Below are 22,723 nucleotides of genomic sequence, written 5' to 3'. Positions count from 1 at the left end.
ACCTAGATATTTGAAGTTTGAAAATGGAGCTCAACCAGGTCTCTGACCTCTCACATCAGGCCTATACCCAGATACTGAGCCAGCAAGACCTTATCTGTAGGTATATTTACCAGGGTTTCAAACACACACCCACTGATGTGGTTGGAGATACAGTAGAATACAAGTGCCATAATTATAAAACTAAGGTGGTGAATAAATACCTTCCTCCTTTTCCAACCAGTAGGCTTTAGAGAAGATGGGCAAGTGTTGAGTCACTTATCAGCAAACTTGGGACAGGGTGTGGCCCATGAAGTAGTAAAGCCATGTCAGAGTATTAAGGCCATGTGAGGTTTGTGCTTGAATTAATGGGAATTAAAGTGATTCAAACGAGTGTATACTACACAACTCGATCAGTGCCTCCACAACACTCGAGTGGAAATCTTGGGGTTACTGGATTTTTAGAATTTGGATAATTACAGAAAGCTGTAAAGATGGCCCAACACCCAGCTAAAATTAAGTTCGGTACATCCTAAACCTGGGAGAATTTGTTGTTGCAGTCACAGGAATGGCACCAAAGGCTTTATACTCCCAACTGTGACCAGGAGCTAAAGTCCTCGTGTTACTCTTCAGCTCAAAATTAAGTGCCAAGTGGTAAATGCGCTTCATGAGCTGGGAAACTGACACTTACGTATTACCTCAATATCCTTCAACAAGTGGAGAGAGATGGGCAGCAGAAGTAGTGAGCAGGTGAAACATCTATAATTTTGCTTGTTTTTATTTGTGCTTTTGTTACAGTTTATCGACCGTGCCAAGGACATGAGCTAAAATAAAAGTTTAGGTGTGAACTTACCCTGGACTGTTTTTTATATTAAAAAAAAAAAAAACCTCAACAACCTGTAAATTCAGAAAGGGGGAAAATCTATTAGTGTGGACGTAGACAGTCTACTCCTTAATGAATTCATGAATGAAAGAATAACAAGGCTATAAAAATAACCTTGGTTAGATGTTTGCAAAGTTAGCTACGAATAAATCCTTCTTTCTACACCCGGCACCCACAGACAGACAGACAGGAGCAGGAAGTCATTTTCATTCATTTAATGCAGTATTTAAACAATACAACTATTTATTTATTTAAATCAGTATCAAACTAGTTCTGTGCCGAACCCAAAATGTTGGTCTATCAGATATATTCCATTCAGCTACTCGTCTTTGACTCGTTCAGTATCATGCTAGCTGAATGGAATATATCTGATAGACCACGAAAAAAAGCCAGACAATATTATTAAAATAATATGTCCCTCAGATCCGCGATGCATTTCGCATGAAAAATGCAAGTTTTTCCAACACGAGAAGATAAACTTCATATTTTCAATCCAATGTGTGATTTTCTTTTTATTATATCGACACATTCACAAATTTATCAAAACAATTCATCGATTTCCTCACGAGTGACAGAGATGTGTCTCACGGTTTTGGTTCTCCATGTCCCAGATGGAGCTCAGATGAAAAATACCAGTGGAGTATTTCCCACTAAAACACTCATGTCTGTGTAATATGAGACAATAATACATGAATGTAAACCATGATGTGTTGGTGCAACATTTTCTATATTAAAAAACATTTACATCATCACTGAATATCATTGTTGTGAAAGTGCTAGAATTTTTCTTCCTTGTATCACCCAGGTTCATTTCCCAGTGCTTATCCTTCCTAACGTGCCTTTAATAAAACTGACAGAAACATAATAATGATTCCTTGCTTGTGGTGATAAAGAAGCCCTTACCCTTTAACTAAAATGCTATGGGATTCAAAGATTTCAGCAACTTTAAGCTTGTTCTTTGGTGGTGTTCTGGTGCTGGTCAGCTGAGCCCTCGTCAAGCCTGAAGGCCCAGAGAGCGAGCGGTGTTGAGGACGTCATCTCTGGTCAAATAGCAGCCACAGAGCTGACGAAGTCCAGTGAAGGATTCTCTACCATGCAGCACTCGCCAGTTATCAATGAAGAGAACCTTAACACACAGAACGTAACAATAATACTGAAGACTTTCTCATCATAATACAGCATAATACAGCAGATGTTATACTGTCTAGAGGTTTTGTTACCTTGCCCGGTTTGAGTTTGACCCACAGTTCGTTCTCGGGTCTCCTGAGCTCGTCAGTGAGCTGTCTGTGTGCCACATACCAGCGCTGTACCACGTCATGAGGAACTGTGCTTATCACGGCACGGTCATAGTTGTTATACCTAGCAACATTGACAACAATTGCATTATAATAAAATTTTTCCATGTTCAATGATGACAGTGTTTGCGTGATCCATTCAAATTCTTAGCAGCATATAACTAAAAAAAAACCCAAAAACCTGTGCACGAGAATGGAACAAATTGAACGTGGCCATTTAATCATTTGCTTTCAGGCCAAGAATTTTTTTTCCCCACCTCAAATTTTGCTGTGAGCTAATTGTGTTCTGTCAGACAGACTTCTTTGAATCTTGCATTCTTCTCGATACCAAAGAGCCTCATATCTGCAGCTATGAACTTCCTAAACACTGAGTGTTCGAGTCTTTAACCTAGATTGAATCAGCCAGGTGTGTTTTTAACCCCCTATACTCTCTTTCTCTCCTGATAGAAGATAAACAGGACGCTACTTTGTCAGTGAAGGGAATGCATAGTGTATTTGTTATAGTGCTGAACCAGAGCGTCAGCGACGCAGTAGCTCACACGGCCATACCATGAGAAACCAGACTCGTTTATAATTAGCCCAGTTGCTCTTCATGAGAACAATTAGAACAATTTGATCTTCAAAACAAAACAATCAGAATCAAAATCCATTGAAAACTCCAGGAGTAGCAGCGATTTTCCTGAAAAAGTTTGTTAATCGGCCTAATTAGCAACTTGTTAAGGAGAAATCACAAAATCAGGGAGTGACTTTTGTGCAGACTGATGCCCCTTTTCCACCAAAGCAGTTCCAGGGCTGGTTCAGGGCCAGTGCTTAGTTTGGAACCGGGTTTTCTGTTTCCACTAACAAAGAACTGGGTCTGGGGCCAGAAAAACCGGTTCCAGGCTAGCACCAACTCTCTGCTGGGCCAGAGGAAAGAACCGCTTACGTCAGCCGGGGGGGTGCAGAGTTGTTAAGACCAACAACAATAACAAGACTGCGAAAGATCGCCATTTTTAAGCGACGAGAAGCAGCAGCTGTACAAACGCGAAGTCATCTATTATTATTATTATTGTTGTTGCTGCTGCTTCTTCCGTGTTGTTTTTGCTTCGATATTCGCGCCAAGGTTTATGCAAACGTAGCGACGTAACTGACGTATACAACGACGTAACTGACATATACAGCGACGTAATGACGTGGCTCCCCTTAGCACTGCGAGCGATGGAAAAGCAAACTGGTTCTCAGCTGGCTCGCAAGTTGAACGAGTTGTGAACCAGCACCAGCACTGGCCCCGAACCAGCCCTGGAACTGATTTGGTGGAAAAGGGGTATAATTAGCTCTTCCAAACAAAACAATCAGAATCAAAATCCATTGAAAGTTTAGGGAGGAGTAACAATTTTTGTGAATTGTGGATGGACGATGCGTGATGGCAACAGCTCATTGGCCGATAGCCGGTGAGCTAAAAAATAATTAAACGATACCATATAATCTGCCATGTCACATAAGAATGTGAGTGCTCGTATACCTCATCATGTAGACTTCATTGTTCCAGGGGTAGACATTGAGAACAGGGCCGATGCCGATCATGTGGTTGCTATGGTTGCCAAGGTTCTCAATGAACTCATGTTTGATGGGGACGCGTGAGAGAAGCTCAAAGTTTTCAGGAGACTTCTCGAGCACTTTGCTTGCTGAGTAAAAGCCGTCCACTAACAGAGTCTTGCCGCCTGTTCCCTCGTGCCTCAGACAGTGGAAAACCTGAATCCTGCCATGGAGAAAGAGGGTGAGAAAATGGACAATGGTATATGATAAAGCAAAAAAAATCAGTACAGTAACCATTGAATCATGATGTTTAGGGATATTTATATATTGCACAGTTATTAGTCAGAAAACCCTTCATGACAACATTCTGGGCATAAACATTTGCTTGAATTTTAAAAGGGATAAACATAGTACAATAAGTGAATTATCTATTCTATTAAGAGCATAATTGCAGCAGAGAGGTTGTGGTTGAGCATGGCTCTGCACTGCGAAAGATCTTCCAGGTTATTTGTACAAGTAATGAATTTATAAAATAAATAAATAATCGACTATTGCACCTTTAAAACATCAAAACCATGCTAGGGTTCGACAGGACCCGTCGTTTTGGCCCGCAAACGAGTTGGAATGCTGCGTTCTGACCTGCACAAATGAACTGCACCGCATCAGGTTTCAAATCAAACAGATAAAACACTGCATATGTCAAAGCACCCTGAGGCAGGAAGAGCAACGTGCTGATTATCAGTCTCTCTGTATTCAGTCTAATGCACTTCAGTGAGGATTTCGAGCCCCGAGGTCACAGTTATGCAACAGAGACGTGACTGGCCTGGTGTCACATCGAAGAAGCAAAGCATACAGCAGAAAGATTAAAGTAATCCAGAGGTGGCACAGGCTCAACATCGTTTGTCACGTTGTAAGGTCCTGTAAGGTGAGCATGAACCGGGGTCCAGCTACAGGAACTCAAATCAGAGTCGAATCAAGATCGTTCATATACACACCCACAAGGCTCTTGGAAGTAAGACGTATCCGTGTGGCGGTCCAGGGCCAGCTTTGTGTATGCTGTGTCACCACGGGAAAAATCAGAGGTGAAGCTCCACATTCGGCCGTACATCGTTTCTCTGGAACACAAGAGTACGTCTGGTCAGGGTTACAGGCACAAAAAGGTGTGGAGGAAATTTACGATTTGAAATTTGAAAAAGTATTGGGAACATATTGTGTTTAAAAAATATGGCTATGATAACAGTTAGTGAGGAATGATCTCACAATTGAAGACATTTCTACGAAACACAATATATTCAGTGGTGCTTGAAAGTTTGCGAACCCTTGAGAATTTTCTATATTTCTGCATAAATATGACCTAAAACAACATCAGATTTTCACACAAGTCCTAAACGTAGATAAAGAGAACCCAGTTAAACAAATGAGACAAAAATATTATACTTGGTCATTTATTTATTGAGGAAAATGATCTAATACTACATATCTGTGAGTGGCAAAAGTATGTGAACCTCTAGGATTAGCAGTTCATTTGAAGGTGAAATTAGAGTCAGGGGTTTGTCATCCCATTGATTGAAATCAGGTGTGAGTGGGCACCCTGTTTTATTTAAAGAACAGGGATCTATCAAAGTCTGATCTTCACAACACATGTTTGTGGAAGTGTATCATGGCACGAACAAAGGAGATTTCTGAGGACCTCAGAAAAAGCGTTGTTGATGCTCATCAGGCTGGAAAAGGTTGCAAAACCATCTCTAAATTGTTTGGACTCCACCAATCCACAGTCAGACAGATTGGGTACAAATGGAGGAAATTCAAGACCATTGTTACCCTCCCCAGGAGTGGTCGACCAACAAAGATCACTCCAAGAGCAAGGCGTGTAATATTCGGTGAGGTCACAAAGGACCCCAGGGTAACTTCTAAGCAACTGAAGGCCTCTCTCACATTGGCTAATGTTAATGTTCATGAGTCCACCATCAGGAGAACACTGAACAACAATGGTGTGCATAGCAGGGTTGCAAGGAGAAAGCCACTGCTCTCCAAAAAGAACACTGCTGCTCGTCTGAAGTTTGGTAAAGATCATGTGGACAAGCCAGAAGGCTATTCGAAAAATGTTTTGTGAACAGATGAGACCAAAATAGAACTTTATGGTTTAAATGAGAAGCGTCATGTTTGGAGAAAGGAAAAACACTGCATTCCAGCATAAGAACCTTATCCCATCTGTGAGACATGGTGGTGGTAGTATCATGGTTTGGGCCTGTTTTGCTGCATCTGGGTCAGGACGGCTTGCCATCATTGATGGAACAATGAACTCTGAATTATACCAGCGAATTCTAAAGGAAAATGTCAGGACATCTGTCCATGAACTGAATCTCAAGAGAAGGTGGGTCATGCAGCAAGACAACGACCCTAAGCACACAAGTCGTTCTACCAAAGAATGGTTAAAGAAGAATAAAGTTAATGTTTTGGAATGGCCAAGTCAAAGTCCTGACCTTAATCCAATCGAAATGTTGTGGAAGGACCTGAAGCGAGCAGTTCATGTGAGGAAACCCACCAACATCCCAGAGTTGAAGCTGTTCTGTACGGAGGAATGGGCTAAAATTCCTCCAAGTCGGTGTGCAGGACTGATCAACAGTTACCGCAAACGTTTAGTTGCAGTTATTGCTACACAAGGGGGTCACACCAGATACTGAAAGCAAAGGGTCACATACTTTTGCCACTCACAGATATGTAATATTGGATCATTTTCTTCAATAAATAAATGACCAAGTATAATATTTTGTCTCATTTGTTTAACTGGGTTCTCTTTATCCATTTTTAGGACTTGTGTGAAAATCTGATGTTTTAGGTCATATTTATGCAGAAATATAGAAAATTCTAAAGGGTTCACAAACTTTCAAGTACCACTGTATTCTATACACATTTCACTGGATATGAGCAATCGTGCACTCTGATTGGCTACTCTACTACTAGGCTATCAGCTCATATACCGTGAGTAGAGAAAAACAAAATGGCGGAGTGTGTTGCTGAACCAACCATGGACGAAATTAAAAACTCTACTCAAAAACAAAACCCCAAAAAATGATCAAGTATTGAAAAGAAACAGCTAAAAATACGTCCCCCCCAATATCTCCTGTTCTACACTCCAGCCCAGTCGGTGGTGATATTGCATCTTTAAGTTGGTTTATGAACCACCAAAAAAAAAAAAAAAAACAACAACAACAACAACCCTGAAGAAGAAGAAACCCAAAATAATAATAATAATAATAATAATAATAATAATAAAGGCAACAAAATATGGAATTAAAGTATTTGGTGGTAAGAACATCTTTTTTTATTTTTCAAGAATTATTCTTATCACATTTTTCATAAATTGCTCCCGTCATTTCGCTGGTTTGTTTACATTCTAAGCAGAAATGATTTTGTTGGATGTTTTGTATAAAAAGTTTTTAATTTATCGAATTTGCAAAAAATAATAAAAATGCTCTGTTTTTCAAAATCCAGTGAATGTGGATAGAAAAAAACAGTTATTCCACTCAATCTCGTCATACATGGATTATAGACAACCATGTGCTGCGCGCCTTGTCGCCTATCAGCTCATGTACGACTCGATTTCGTGGAACAACTTAAATATTTATCTTGATATCATATCACCCAGCCCTAACAGAGTATCCAGACTGTAAATGAAAGAACGTCTGATCCAAGAGAGGACTGGCATCAGAACTTATCATTATTGGATTTGACATCATTTTAGATCAGATTTGCTGATGGAGTTTATTCTGTGAATGTTATGCTAACTTCCATGACATAGCACTTCCTGTAACACAAACTGTATTAAAAGCACAGCTGTCTGTACCTGCTCAGATTTTTTTTTGTTATAGCCACTGGGCTCACGCTAGCCGCTCGCACGTCCGCAAATTGTGAAGTTTTATTCCAATTTGCGAAAAGAAAATCATCTGTATTCGCATTTTATGCGAAAGTCATTTAAAGTTTAAGCAAAATCCATCAAACAATTGCGATTTCTCAAGATAAACAGTACCTTTCAGGGCCTGAATTTGGGCGCGGGATTGCGGGTATTGCGCATATTTTTTTTAATTCCCGCACCTTTAACGATTCTAATGCGAGAGATTCCCACACACATTACTGCATTGCCTGGCAACGTCAATCTAATAATGGATCAGTGTGAATGCGCGACTACCTTCTGTTCTCAAGGTTACTTGAATTTAACCCTCCTTTTACTGACTGACCCCCCTCTCATCTCCCCCCGTAGCCTACTCAGAAAAAAAACAGCAGACACAGACAGTTCACACAGATACAGCGCGCGCATTCTTCCTCTCTCGGACTTTAGCTGTAAAACAAACCTGGCCCGCTGGCTAAAACGTACAAGTGCAGTGGCAGAAGTTTCCCCTGCTAAGAGGAAAACTCCTGAATCCGATGGTGGTAATAGCAGTGCGAGTGATACCGTTGAGAATACACAGGACGAGACAGCTAATGTTAATGTCGGCGTTGCGAAGGGGATTAGATCAGAGCATGGCTATAAGAAAAAAAGTATTTACAAGGAAAAGCAAAGGACACTGATGCTGACAAAAGGGAGGACCACTAGGAGAAAGAGTAGGAAAGACTACACATGTACAAGAATCCTGCACTCAGCAAAGATGAATTGTTCAGTGTTGAGAACAATTTGATTTTTTTTTTTTAATTAAAGATGGCATATGACGCAGGAGACACGGCTATATGGTATAAGAGAATCCTGAAAAGTCAACAAAGACTGTTGTCATGTTAACGTTCTATATGTGGACTGAAACAAAGTTTGTAAATTCATTCAGTGTTAAGAACAGTTTGATAGCGTTTTCTTATTTTAATTGTAGACATTAAACAGAGGACAGGGATGATCAGATCAGACATGAGAATAGAAAAATGATATAAAAGTTGATAAAAAAAGATTATATAAAAATGTTATAAAAGGAAAAAGCAAAGGTCACTGATTAAAGAGATGGCCACTAAAAGAAGAGACAAATTTTAAGAGAATCCTGAAAAGTCAGCAGACTGGTTTAAGTTAGACTTCTTGTGTCAATAAATTCATTGAGTGCTATTAAGAACAGACTGATTTTTTTCTTTTTTTATAATTAAACGAAGCAGTGACACTTAAAGAATAGTGCATGAAGATGAGGAAGAAGCAGCTGTGCAAAGCAACACTAAGGAGGTTGTAAAATTAGCTTCACTAAAAGGCACACAACCTTCCAAACTCTTCCTCGAGCCTTACTCGCACTGCTAGAAAACGGCTATTGGTGTTTGATGGCATAATACAGTCAGTCAGCAATGTCATGCTGTAAAGGATCTCTTTCATTTTGTGGTGGTTTTCTACCCTCCACCCGAAACTGAACAGTCCATATCTTAGACGGCTGGTGGGAATAATACTTGCATTTATCCACCCGGCCTTTGTCTGACAGTGCTATCCAAATTTGGAGATATCAAAATGAAGTGTCTACTGAAAAGGATCCCTCAAATGGTGACAAAAGGTTACATACTATAGAGATCTTCAATCTGAGTAGTGGCAGAAGGTAAGACCGAAGCTATTTAAGCCCACAAGTAGCGTTCCCCACAAACTGTGTAAATCCCCCCCATTTGAGTCACTGAGGGGGGGAATTCCCCCCCCATTCTGAAAAATGAAATTCAGGCCCTGCCTTTCGTGTCCATCTTCGATGTTTTGATTTATAACCAACGCCCCCGAGTTTTGAAGCTTCTTATTGGTTGACCGCAAATTACGTCTTCCAATAGCATCGGACCTTACATATAAAATGATCAATTTCCGAGTTGCGCTGATAATGTCGGCAATTCTCGCTCATTAGTGAACAAGATTATAGCGAGGTTTGTTTAAAATAAATTATCCGACTTTACGTATGACAAAAAAAGTGAGATAACATATTAGAATATTCTGTTAGCTTTCTCAGTTACGGATAAAAACACAATATAACCATTCTAAAGACGTATTTTCTACATAATCTCAACCCTGACAGAACTTTGGAAGAACTCGCAGATGAACCAGGATGTATCGACCAAGTGTACCTTGTTTTCAGAGTGTTTTGACGCACATGGTTCAAAGTTTTGACTGCAAGTGTTTCATTTGAGAAATTAATGGTGAATATTATTATATTTGGGTTATGAGATTATAAGAAACAACCATTGATTTTAACTCCCTGAGCTCCCTTCATCCTACCCATAAAGACACCCCCGTCCCCCTAAACACACACACGGATCCCAATTACACACACACGCCACTCAGCACACTACAGAGGGTGACTAAGGTGGGGTTTACATTAGACTGTATCAGCGGATCATCAGATTAACGTTTTTAAAACGATTCGCGTGCACACAGCAACGCCAATACACGGATACGCTCGGCTCCGCAGGCATCCTGCGCTCCAAATCACTCGGCCCTGAACAGCGAGTGCCCTCTGGAGGGTGCGCACTCCGGCCCTGCGCAGCTCACAGAGCGCGCGAGTGAAGTGCACGAGCCACGATTTGGGACTGAGCCGCTGTGTGTGTGATCCCAGCGCATATCACTTACCACTTGCAAGTGGAAGGATGGCAAGCCTAAAGACAATCATAACTATACAATGGGCAGTATTTGCATCAGTATTTGCAGTATTTTCATACTTTTATACTCTTTAATGAAAGGTGATACAAGGCGGAAGTCTGCGCCGTTTTTCAGCAGTCGCGTCACATGACCAACGCCAGCGAATCAGGAAGGTGGATGTCACAGTGACGTTGTCCAATGACGACGCCAGCTAGAGCTCAGCACAGCGTATCCGCGTATTCTCAATGTTTACACAGCACCGGACCAGACACGATCTGGATTGAATACGTGGACCCTGGCGGATTCCCGTTTCCCAGCGTTTCCAGGCGTTTTAATGTAAACAGACAGTGCATCCGCAAAGAAAACGAGACAGATACGGTCTAATGTAAACTTGGCCTAAGGGCTAAAAGGTGCATAGATAGCAAAGAATGCAAAGCACATCACACCAGATGTTAGATATAATTATAATGAAAAATATGGATTCCGTAAACCAGATTAAACGGGTTAAATTAAACACAATTTCATTACATATATACAGTTGATGAAATGATCAAAATAAGAGGATTCAAGAATAAATAAGCATGCTATGAACATAAATCAAGAACATGGAAAGACAAAGGCAGGAAACAAGCTTGCAAACACTACTGAAACACCAACAAACTACAATAATTCATTTTTCAATATTATGTCAGTGCAAGAAACATTTAGAAGTATAACATATCTTGCTAAAAAAATTACTTTGCTAAAAAGAAAATTGTTCTTTTAGCATTTCTTGCTAAGCAAAATTGCAAAAGAAAAATTTGAGTCTTTAGCACTTTTCGCTAAAACAATTTGGGTCCTAGAGTGAGCACAGAGCCATCATTTAGCAAATGGCAAAGTAGGTTCATAACATCTACAGAATATAACATTTTTAATAACAGTAATGGGGTTTCAGTCATTAAAAAAAAAAAAGTATCACCTGATAACGCTAACTCTCCCGGTCACTGTTTCCGTAGCATCGACTGTAGCCGGAACGTCCTCTACAAACGCAATACCATACAGCAAGAAGCTGTTTAGAAACGTCTTCAGCTCTTCATCACAGCTCATGAACTTTTCCCAGTTGACAGAAGGCACCTTAGCGTTGGTGTAAATCTTGGCGTTCCACAGGATGCGTGGTTGTATAGCACTCTGTTTCTGGCCCTCGTAGCTGTTCTTTGCCAGCCAGGCCAGGTTGTAGCGTGTAATGTGACCATCAGGCCCTATGGATAGTAAAACACAGAGTATATTTATTACCAGTTTCATGTTTACTTTACTATCAAGCTAATTATGAATGAATTTATTGGTAAACCATTTAGACATTAAATTAATCATAAAACAATACTTGTGACCAATAAAGCCCTGAATAGTCTTGCACCACAGTATCTGAGAAAACCCTTTGGTCTTTCATGATCCGCCACACCTGCTTCAATCAAAAGGTGCAGGCTCTTTGTTAGTACCTTGAAGAAGACTACAACAGGGGCAGAGCTTTTTCTTACAGTTATGGAAGTTTAATCAAAAACTTTTTGTTAATAGCATTTCTTTTAGACAAAGGTGCAGATCTGGACAAGCTACACATTATTCCTGAGACCAGTGATCCGGACTCCTTCTGCCCTTCCAACATGTCTGATCCACTTACCAAAAAACAAAACAAAACACCAGCTTGCGCTCCAGTATCATTCACTGTACATTCAATACTCAAGACAAGTTCTTGAAACACATTAGCACTGCTTGACTACTGAGTATATGGTTATAGGAGAAATATTATTTTTGTAATCGCACTATCTGGTGTTGCCCAGACACGGCTGGGTTCCCCTCAAAGTTTCTTCCTCATGTTGTCTCAGGGAGATTTTCTTTGCCACTGTCACGTCTGGCTATCTTGTCATCAAGATTCTGCCTCCTAGAATTCACAGCGACCTTCAAATATGGCCACCATGGACTACAACAACGGTACAACTTCACCACCCAGTCTCCTGATTGCACACATCTAGACTCAATCACCACAGCACATGACATAAGCACACTCTCACTTTCTTGTGTCTGGCTTTATCAAGCCTTTGCTTATTGTTCTGTTGATTTCAGGGGTTGGCTTTGTTTTGTACTTTGGATTTTGCCCTTTCAATATTGCCTCTGATGTACTGTTTGTGCCGGTTTTATTCGGCCTTACGATTTGGATTTATCTGCCAGTTTGCCTGATTAAACCCTCTTCCAGCCTTTACATCTGTCTGTCTGTCCCCTGCATTCCTGACACTGGCTCGCTCATGAGGGATAAATTTATATCTGGATTTCTGTAAAGCTGCTTTGTGACAATATCCATTGCTGAAGGTGCTATGTACATAAAACACAATTTAATTGAAAATTTGGTACTTGTGAAAATCCTGTTTGTTTGGAAAAATGTTTATATCCTACACTTCACTCTTGAGTTGACTTCCTTGGCAGACACCAAATATGTTTTGTATTATTCATTAGTCACCAATCAAGTGAAAGCACAAACTCGCTTCTCTTTTGGTCAAAGTAACAAATGACTTTTTTTCGTTTTAATATACTTTTTTTTTTTTTACTTCTGTGGCTTGATATGTCCTCTTCTGCTGCTATCCACTGTGCTGCTGCAAACAGGAAATTTCCCCATTGTGGGATAGTAAAGGTCTTTTCTTTTCTTATCATCTCAGGGTGCAGCATGTTACTAAATAACCCATGTAAGTTCCTTCACAGAGTAACGTCTACAGGTGAATGGAATGACTGCTTCGTCAGCAATGAAAAACTTGCTAGTAGACCATCACTGTTCTCAGTTGGTGAAAATGCCATGGAGAATGTCCACGAGTTCATGTATCTGGGCCAACTGATAAGAAACAAAAGATCTGGGAAGTTCTACTGAACAATGTGCATCAAGAACAACTGGGAAGTTGAACGAGAACAAAATGAGACAGGTACTGACAGATCATAAAGTCAACATGGCAACATGAATGAAGATAACGGCACCATGTCTTAGATCTCGTCTCACATATGGAACTCAAGCATGGGATATAAATGAAGTGTGTATAGATAAGCTGGAAACCCGCTGGATGGAATTGTTGAGACAAACAGTTAAAGGTGGCTGGAGTCAACTGCCAACCCCTGAAAGTGCTGAAGAAAAAGAAGACGAGCTAAGATACTCTCATGCTGATCTTCTAAGGATAACCATGAGCGATAGTCTCAGAAGTGTGATCAGGAGTCAATATCTAAAGTATACTGGACATGTACTGTATGTCGCTGCACAAACACCATGATGACTTTAAAAATAAATAAATAAAACCACACACCGGTTGATTGCGAAAGCCAAGAGGCCATACCATCGTGACCCATGAAATCAACATATCAAAGTTGCTGAATGCCTCAACTGAACAGGCAAAGAGAACAACACAAGTGAAAGCTGGTTTTGCTCCTTTGAATAAACGTCAGTTCAACAATGCACATCCGTGGCAACAAAATTGCTGACTGGAGGACTCTACAGGTACTGGTAGCAATCTGCTGAGGTTTAAAAAAAAAAAAAAAAAAAAAAAGATATACCCATCTTTGCATTGGTACCGAGTCAAACATCTGGTAGAAAAATATGAAAGACTATGATAACAAAAAGGTAGTGTGACATCTTACACAATAATAATAATAATCTCATCTCATTATCTGTAACTGCTTTATCCTGTTCTACAGGGTCGCAGGCAAGCTGGATCCTATCCCAGCTGACTACGGGCGAAAGGCGGGGTTCACCCTGGACAAGTCGCCAGGTCATCACAGGGCTGACACATAGACACAGACAACCATTCACACTCACATTCACACCTACGCTCAATTTAGAGTCACCAGTTAACCTAACCTGCATGTCTTTGGACTGTGGGGGAAACCAGAGCACCCGGAGGAAACCCACGCGGACACGGGGAGAACATGCAAACTCCGCACAGAAAGGCCCTCGCCGGCCACGGGGCTCGAACCCGGACCTTCTTGCTGTGAGGCGACAGCGCTAACCACTACACCACCGTGCCGCCCTAATAATAATAATAATAATAATAATAATAAATACATAAAAAGGACATTGTTATATCTAAGAATAAACAGGCTGTCATGATTTTTTTTTCAACAAAACAAAGACCACAAATTAACTCAGCATAGTCCGACTGGGATTTACATGTAAGGAAGAGATTCTCCTCGTCCACACGGGTCTTGGTGGGCCGGATGTTGAGATCAATGCTGCCGGTGTCTAAGTTGCGCTGGTTGGTTTTGGAGTTGTAGCACGAGGCCGAGCGGCAGTGATCCCTCAGCCACACATAGTTGAAGTGCATCACAAGGCCACCATAACGGAGTTCTGCAGATTGATACAAGCGGTCATTAAATAATGCAAAAAAAAACAGACAATTAGAAAAAAAAGTGATTGACTTAAATATCTTTATACCAGTGTTGTAGTCAAGTCACTAAACCTCGAGTCTGAGTCCAGTCTCGAGTCCCCAATGTTCAAATCCGAGTCATTAAAAAAAAAAAAAATTTTGAGTCGAGTCCACTACTGATCAGAGTCGAGTCCAAGAACAAGACTCCAACCGCACCATGTGACGGTGGCTGTTTTAGCCCCATTAACATTAGTTTTTTTTCCTGAACATGGCGTATGAACAGGTGAATGTGCTTCTCTTTGTCAGGGAGTGTGAAGTATTCTGTCAGAGATGGCTGAGAGACGGATGTAAGTGCAGAAGGTGTGTTTATTAATACAAGTGAAGATGGTAAACAATCCAGAACAGCAGGCAAAATCATAAAACGGTGAAACAGGCAACAGGTCGAGCGAGGCACAAACAGGCTATCGTAGACTCGGCAGAATCAAAGACGAGAAACAGGAAATCAGGGATCAGGAAACCAAACAAGGAAATAAGGCTCGGTAATGTGTCAGCAACGCAACTCAATACTTCGCAAAGTAAGTGTGTGTGTTTTCACAGTTTTTATATCGACGCGCTGATTGCACCTTAATCTTGTGCAGGTGCGAGTCGTTTATGGTGCATGCGAGAGTCCGCTTGGTGCGCGCGCTGTCCGGAGCGCCTGAGAGTCTATCTGATGCATGCGCCAAGGCACGCAGGTGTGACGCTCTTGCAGAAAATTAGTACAAAATTAATGTAGATATAAATATCTTATGCCAAATTATTATGGCATGTTACAAAAAATAAAGAAAGAATCCAAGTCCTCGTCTCCAATTTACAAGTCCAAGTCATCAGTGCTCAAGTCCAAGTCGAGGCACGAGTCCGAGTCCTGGACTCGAGTACTACAAGCCTGCTTTATACCAGAAAGAAGGTGTGAATTAATTGTCTATGGCCTCCTAAATGATAAACTCGTTCTAGTACGTTATCATATCTGTACTCATTCACAGTAACTTTTACAGTGGATGCTTTAAGCCGAATAATAAACAGATTGTGACGTATAATCATGGAAGGAGTCTCCAGTGAGAGCACTTTCTGTAACCAAGTCTTGTGCAGGAGAGTCTTCGGGACTTTTGGTTTCTCTGTTAAATGACAAGCTGTCTTTTGAAGACAAAATAACAGAAAGGTTGGTAGGAAGTGAACATCTGTTTATCGCTGTTATAATGTAAGTGAGACCAAAACTAAATTCTCTTATGGACTTTCCATGCATCTATAAACAGTCCAAAAGTGTGAGGAGTTAATGACTGAATTAATACAAAAAAAGTTGTTTGCAAAATCCGCTGTGGTGTGTGCATATAATACGAAGTGGAACAAGACACTGTGCTGTATCCATGACAGGGTGGGAACACATCACACCAGCACAGGACGGATTATTTTGATAGAATAACCCAACCCAACGTGAGAACAAAACAAATGAGAACTTGTTTTGATAGCAAACAAATGAGCAACAATGAGAGCTCAGCTGAGCTGTTTAACAAATATAAACTACCTGGACATCATTCAAGTGTGACGAGCGCGGGTTTTTTTTTTTCTGTGCAACTGAGAAACACATACCAAAGCAGTTATCTAGCAGCTGCCAGTTACAGGTATCCTGTGGTGCTGTGTGTTGGCATCTTTGGCTTCCAAAGATCACAGAGACAGAACCCCAGCTTCGAGATGCCAACTGCATGGACCCTCGCAGCTTCAAAACCGCTCTGATTAAGGCCATGATCTGCAAAACAAATCGGTGCAATCTTTATTAATAGAACAACATACAGGTATGTGTCAAGGTCCCAGGACTCATCAGTGGGTTCGCCTACACCTCAGAGTTAAGCAGAAGGAAGTTAATAAGCATCCAGTGTCTAATGTCCTTCACACATTCCTCAATTCTATTAAGCTAGTGTTTAACAGTTAAGCAGCATAACAATGGAAACTAATACAATGTTTATGAAGAATATCACCCAGAGGGAACATATATAAAGAACAAAGCAGTGGACCCAAGACAGAACCTTGTGGAACACCAAACTTTACCTCAGTACGTCTAGAAAAAAAAAAAATCACCATTTAAGTCAAGTCAAGTTTATTTGTAAAGCGCTTTTAACAATAAACATTGTCGCAAAGCAGCTTTACACAATTTGAACGACTTAAAACATGAGCTAATTTTATCCCTAATCTATCCCCAATGATGAAGCCTGTGGCGACGGTGGCAAGGAAAAACTCCCTCAGACGACATGAGGAAGAAACCTCGAGAGGAACCAGACTCAAAAGGGAACCCATCCTCATTTGGGCAACAACAGACAGCCTGACTATAACATTAACAGTTTTAACATGAAGTCAGTTTGGTTGATGTTATAAACTCTTCATTGATGGAAATTTGAGTGCAAAACTGTTCATGACAACTGCAGTCCTAAAGTTAGCAAGTCAACTGTAGTCCTCAGCCATAAAAGCATTACTGTAAGAGTCCAGAGCGTCTTCCAAGTGTGACTTAACTGTCCACATGGGGCCGTCCTCCACAGGAGCGATGCGATGAGACTCCAACCAGACACAGGGCACCAGGGTGGATCAGGCAGGTCTGAGGAGTAGAAGAGGTTCAGCATCTCAATCCCAGGACCGACATGTAACTCAGAGGGACAGATTTTGGGGGGGAACACAGGTTGTTAGGTATGCCCAATGTCACCTGAATAAGTAGGAACAGTATACATATTGCACTGAGTACAAGCAGGGACTCCGGCAACTAACTATGACAGCATAACCAGGGATGAGAGTGGGTCCTGATGAAAAAAGCAGAAAATCTGTAATAAGGGAGGTCCGGGGGGACCCCCCGGGAATTTTTTTTCAAAATGAGACCTTACACACCTTATTTCCTGCAATCTGAGCTGTAGTTAATTAAAACACCTGATGCCTATTTTAATACTTACTGAAATAAAAACACTATTATATAGAACAATATGTATCAAAATCAATATGTGTATTGCAATAATTCAAAATAATATCTACATTTTATGGGGACTGGTTATTACTCATTGTCAACATCACTTGTTTTTCTAAAAAATGTCCATTAAAATTCATAGTTATTTACAGTTCCATTAATAATTCAAATTTTCATATATTGAATTAAATAAAAACATTCATATCTTATGGAAACTGTCTTTTCCTAATGTCCACTTTACTTGTATATGATTTCTTCACAATGTCTATTTAAACTTTAAAGTTAGACAGTTATCAACACTGTCAGCTATAATTCAAATGATCATATATTCAATGTATTGAATCAAACAAATGCGTATTTTATGGGGACTGTCTTTATCTTACTGTCCGCATCACTTGTATGTTTTCTTCAAAAGGAAAATGTCTATTCACACTTTTTACAGTTAAGAGTTATTTACAGTTCCCAGTTATTTTTGAAACAAATTTTCATTTGATCATTTAGACTTCAGCTTCTTGGCCAAAGCCAAAAGCTCATCAGTCCTCTCTTTTTTCCTTTTTCTTTCATTAGCCAGCGCCTCCTGTGTTTTTACATGCTCTAACCTGGCTCTCTTGCTTTCCTTTGCTAAACTTGTTTTTTATACCAGCATCAATTTCACATACCTTCGCTTCATCTCGCTTATCAATAGTATTCGGCATCTTGAGAAAAAACGCCGATTAGAGGAGCATATTTTTGATATGCAGCTCACGAACATGTGTAAGTTTTGATAAAAGAAAGCGGATGTGGGTGTCTTTGTAAAAACTGTTTTGACTGGCTATTATGGTCTCGACCAATAACAATGTAGATAACACGAATTTTACATCACATTCAACAAGATTAAACGAGACTAAAGATGGCGACTTACAAATAATGTGTAAACATCGTTGGAGTTAATAAAGTTTGAACAGCATGAAGGAACATACCCCAACCCCCCGAAATTAATAAAAAAAATCCTCAACGGATTTGGCATAATATAAAAAGGTCGTTTTTGACTCAGAAAAAGTGGAAATCCGCCGAAAAGCGGAAAACTCTCATCCCTGCATAACTAAAAAGGGAGAGCCAGAAGGTAACACAGGCATGAGGGGCCCCGGGACATAAAGCAGCAGCCACTACACTGTCAACAAACTCGAGTGAGCAAGCGAGTGGGGACTGACAGCATCCATACAACCCAGTTTACCAAAACACTCTGTCTGAGGATCCTCCAGATCTACACCTTTACCTCATAAACACCATTAACACAAGGCTTGACTAAACAGATCTGTTTTCAGCCGAGACTTAAATGCTGAGACTGTGTCTGATTCCCGAACACTACTTGGAAGGCTGTTCCATAACTGTGGGGCTTTGTAAGAAAAGGCTCCGCCCCGATGTAGCCTTCACTATACGAGGTACCAGCAGATAGCCTGCACCTTTTGATCTAAGTAGGCGATGCGGGTCATAGAGGAGCAGAAGTTCACTCAGGTACTGTGGTGCGAGAACATTCAGTTCTTTAAAGGTCAATAGTAGTATTTTATAAACAATACGAAATTTGATCGGGAGCCAATGCAGTGTGGATAAGACAGGGGTGATGGGGTCATATTTTCTATTTCTAGTAAGGACTCTTGCTGCTGCATTTTGAACTAACTGGAGCTTGTTTATGCACTTATTGGAACATCCAGACAGTGAGGCATTACAATAATCCAACCTGGAGGGAACGAAAGCATGAACTAGTTTTTCAGCGTCAGGTAGTGACATGAAATTTCTTATCTTAGCAATATTTCTGAGATGAAAGAAAGCTATCCGGGTAACGTTATCAATGTGAGTTTCGAATGAAAGACTGGGGTCAATAATCACTCCGAGGTCTTTTACTGCTGCACATGAAGAAACAGAAAGGCCATCCAGAGTTACTGTGGAATCAGAAAACTTACTTCTAGCTGCATGTGGTCCGAGTACAAGTACTTCAGTCTTGTCAGAGTTAAGCAGAAGGAAGTTAATAAGCATCCAGTGTCTAATGTCCTTCACACATTCCTCAGTTCTATTAAGCTGGTGTCTCTCATCAGGTTTTGCAGAAACATACAACTGTGTGTCATCAGCATAACAGTGGAAACTAATACCATGCTTATGAATAATATCACCCAGAGGGAACATATATAAAGAAAAAAAGCAGTGGACCCAAGACAGAACCTTGTGGAACATCAAACTTTATCTCAGTACATCTAGAAAAATCACCATTTACATCAACATACTGATAGCGATCAGTTAAATAAGAGCTGAGCCAGGAGAGGGCCGTTCCCTTAACTCCCACAACATTTTTCTAGTCTATCCAGAAGAATGGAATGATCAATGGTATCAAATGCTGCACTAAGGTCAAGCAACATAAGCAGCGAGACACAGCCCTGATCAGACGCCAACAGGAGGTCGTTTACTACTTTAACCAGAGCTGTCTCTGTGCTATGATGAGGTCTAAATCCTGACTGATACATTTCATGGATGTTATTCCTATGTAAATATGAGCATAACTGCTGTGCCACAGCTTTTTCAAGGATCTTGGAGATACCCCTCTCTCTGTCTGTCCCTCTGAGTTACATGTCAATCCTGAGATCAAGATGCTGAACCTCTTCTGCTCCTCGGACCTGCCTGATCCATCCTGATGCCCTACGTCTGGTTGGAGTCTCATCACATATGGACAGTTAAAAGTCACACTTGGAAGACACTCTGGACTCTTACAGTAATGCTTTTATGGCTGAGGACTACAGTTGGCTTGCTAACTTTAGGACTGCAGTTGTCATGAACAGTTTTGCACTCAAGTTCCCATCAATGAAGAGTTTATAACATCAACGAAACTGACTTCATGTTAAAACTAGGGCTGTCGAAGTTAACGCAATAATAACGCATTAACGCGATCTCAATTTATCGCGATTAAAAAAATATAGTGCCGTTAACGCAAATTCTAATTTGGTCCTGCGAGTCACCCGTAGTTCCTGTTGAGGCTTGTCGCGCGCTGCTTCAATAAGAGTAAGTGTGAGTGATGGAGAAAGGTCTGTTAAACGGGAAGTTTAATTTCAAAATTTTCATTTCAAAAGAAGACAGTGTGATTGAGTTGGTTTTGGTATGCACTTTGCAGTTCTAAAATACTTTTGTAAAGTGAGATTTCAGTATGCTGTAGCACTGGGATATGACACTAAATGTCTTTATTGAAGTCTCATTCTCATTATCTGTAGTTGCTTTATCCTGTTCTACAGGGTCACAGGCAAGCTGGAGCCTATCCCAGCTGACTACGGGCGAAAGGCGGGGTTCACCCTGGACAAGTCACCAGGTCATCACAGGACTGACACATAGACACAGACAACCATTCACACTCACATTCACACCTACGCTCAATTTAGAGTCACCAGTTAACCTAACCTGCATGTCTTTGGACTGTGGGGGAAACCGGAGCACCCGGAGGAAACCCACGCGGACACGGGGAGAACATGCAAACTCCGCACAGAAAGGCCCTCGCCGGCCACGGGGCTCGAACCCGGACCTTCTTGCTGTGAGGCGACAGCGCTAACCACTACACCACCGTGCCGCCCCTTTATTGAAGTCCAACTGCAATTTATTTTTGTTTGCACAGCACTGTGAAGTCCTATAGGCTGTGACTAAATACAACTCCAGCACAATTGAAGTTTTATTTCATTTTTATTTTCTTTTGTCACACGTCTGAACTGAGACACAGTAGTATGTGACATGTTTTATATTTGAGACTACAGCTCCCTAATCCATCACAAAATCCAATTTTGTGTTTTGTATGTTCAGTACTGCCTAGTATGTGAGTGAATAAACTCCCTTACCATTTTCTCTTGTCCCAGCAGTTTTTAACAAGTACTTTTAGCATAAAATGTGTTCATTTTAATCATAACATTTCACTTTAAAAGCCTTATTCATTTACATAGATTTATCAATTGCCAGATTAACCAACTGCCAGACGACATTAAAAATGCTCCTGCTGTTGGCAGTTTTAAATCTAGGTTAAAGACCAAGCTGTTTTCAGATGCTTTCTGTTAAATAATTAATATTGTCTTCTTTTTTTTTTAATAATTTTTACTTTCTCTGCATGTTTTAAATTTACTTTAATTTTAACTTTATTCTATTTTATTCTTTATTCTATTCTGCTGGTTTCTTTTTTTCTCCTCCTATTTCTACTTTATTTTATTACTTTATTTCTACTATTGTTTAATTCTTATTATTTTCTTTTAATTCTTTTAATTAATTGTTTTAGAATAAAAATACAATTTTTTATGTAATTTTATTTCTCTATTGTTTACTGTTTTTGTTTTTACTTCTGTAAAGCACATTGAACTGCCATTGTGTATGAAATGTGCTATATAAATAAACTTACCTTGCCTTGATTAATCGCGATTAACTATATGAAATTCTGAGATTAATCACCATTAAATTTTTTAATCGTTTGACAGCCCTAGTTAAAACTGTTAAAAATGTTATCATCATGCTGTCTGATATCACCCAAATGAGGATGGGTTCCCTTTTGAGTCTGGTTCCTCTCGAGGTTTCTTCCTCATGTCGTCTGAGGGAGTTTTATCTCGCCACCATCACCACAGGCTTGATTATTGGGGATAGATTAGGGATAAAATTAGCTCATGTTTTAAGTCATTAAAATTCTATAAAGCTGCTTTGCGACGATGTTTATTGTTAAAAGCGCTTTACAAATAAACTTGACTTTAAAACATATAGCAGAAATAAATAAATGAGTCACTCACGGGTGTGTGTTCGATGAAAGACGGTTGGACTGAAGAACTTCACTCTCTCCTCTCCAAAAATGGCCTTAATTTACGCATTTCATGAAAAACTTATGCAAAATGTAATTATTAAACTGAAGAGCCGTCTGCGATATTGCATTACAACAGCTGGCCCCACTGCGGCAGCTATGTGTAACTCACAGGACCACGCATGCGCGCCACGTGCTTAACGTTGTGTGAGAAAATCCTCATGCTCATTGGCTCTTTCACACTCTAGCACCGCCCACAAACGATGCCATTGGCTGACTGGACCAAGAGCGTCTCCCAGAAGAAGCACTCTAAAGAAAATGCGTTCTTGCAGGAGCTCTCAACCTTTTCATACTTC

The 22,723-nt window shown here is 40.4% G+C and overlaps 2 protein-coding genes across 4 annotated transcripts in view; both read right to left on the bottom strand.

Annotated features, from left to right (window-relative positions):
* Positions 1 to 22,723, bottom strand: part of gpr34l (G protein-coupled receptor 34 like) — a 471,084-nt gene that overhangs the window by 108,301 nt on the left and 340,060 nt on the right. The gene's annotated exons all lie outside the window — the stretch shown is intronic.
* On the bottom strand, positions 1,060 to 22,521 carry tmlhe (trimethyllysine hydroxylase, epsilon). Of its 3 annotated transcripts, none has more exons than XM_060935256.1 (8): positions 22,360 to 22,521; positions 16,234 to 17,230; positions 14,412 to 14,588; positions 11,196 to 11,475; positions 4,665 to 4,784; positions 3,656 to 3,892; positions 2,080 to 2,218; positions 1,060 to 1,985 (listed from the first exon to the last, which is right to left on the bottom strand). In XM_060935256.1, the coding sequence occupies exons 2-8, from the start codon at positions 16,385 to 16,387 to the stop codon at positions 1,854 to 1,856; spliced, it is 1,239 nt and encodes a 412-aa protein (XP_060791239.1). In that variant the 5' UTR covers positions 16,388 to 17,230; positions 22,360 to 22,521; the 3' UTR covers positions 1,060 to 1,853. The 3 variants fall into 3 exon arrangements, with proteins under 3 accessions (XP_060791239.1, XP_060791241.1, XP_060791240.1); XM_060935258.1 differs by having other exon boundaries at positions 16,234 to 16,390; XM_060935257.1 differs by lacking the exon at positions 22,360 to 22,521 and adding an exon at positions 17,336 to 17,504.

The sequence above is a fragment of the Neoarius graeffei genome, chromosome 12 (genome assembly GCF_027579695.1).
Source record: "Neoarius graeffei isolate fNeoGra1 chromosome 12, fNeoGra1.pri, whole genome shotgun sequence".
NCBI lineage: Eukaryota > Metazoa > Chordata > Actinopteri > Siluriformes > Ariidae > Neoarius > Neoarius graeffei.
The sequence above is the reverse complement of the archived record's forward strand: the minus strand, read 5'-3'. Positions and strand labels throughout refer to the sequence as shown.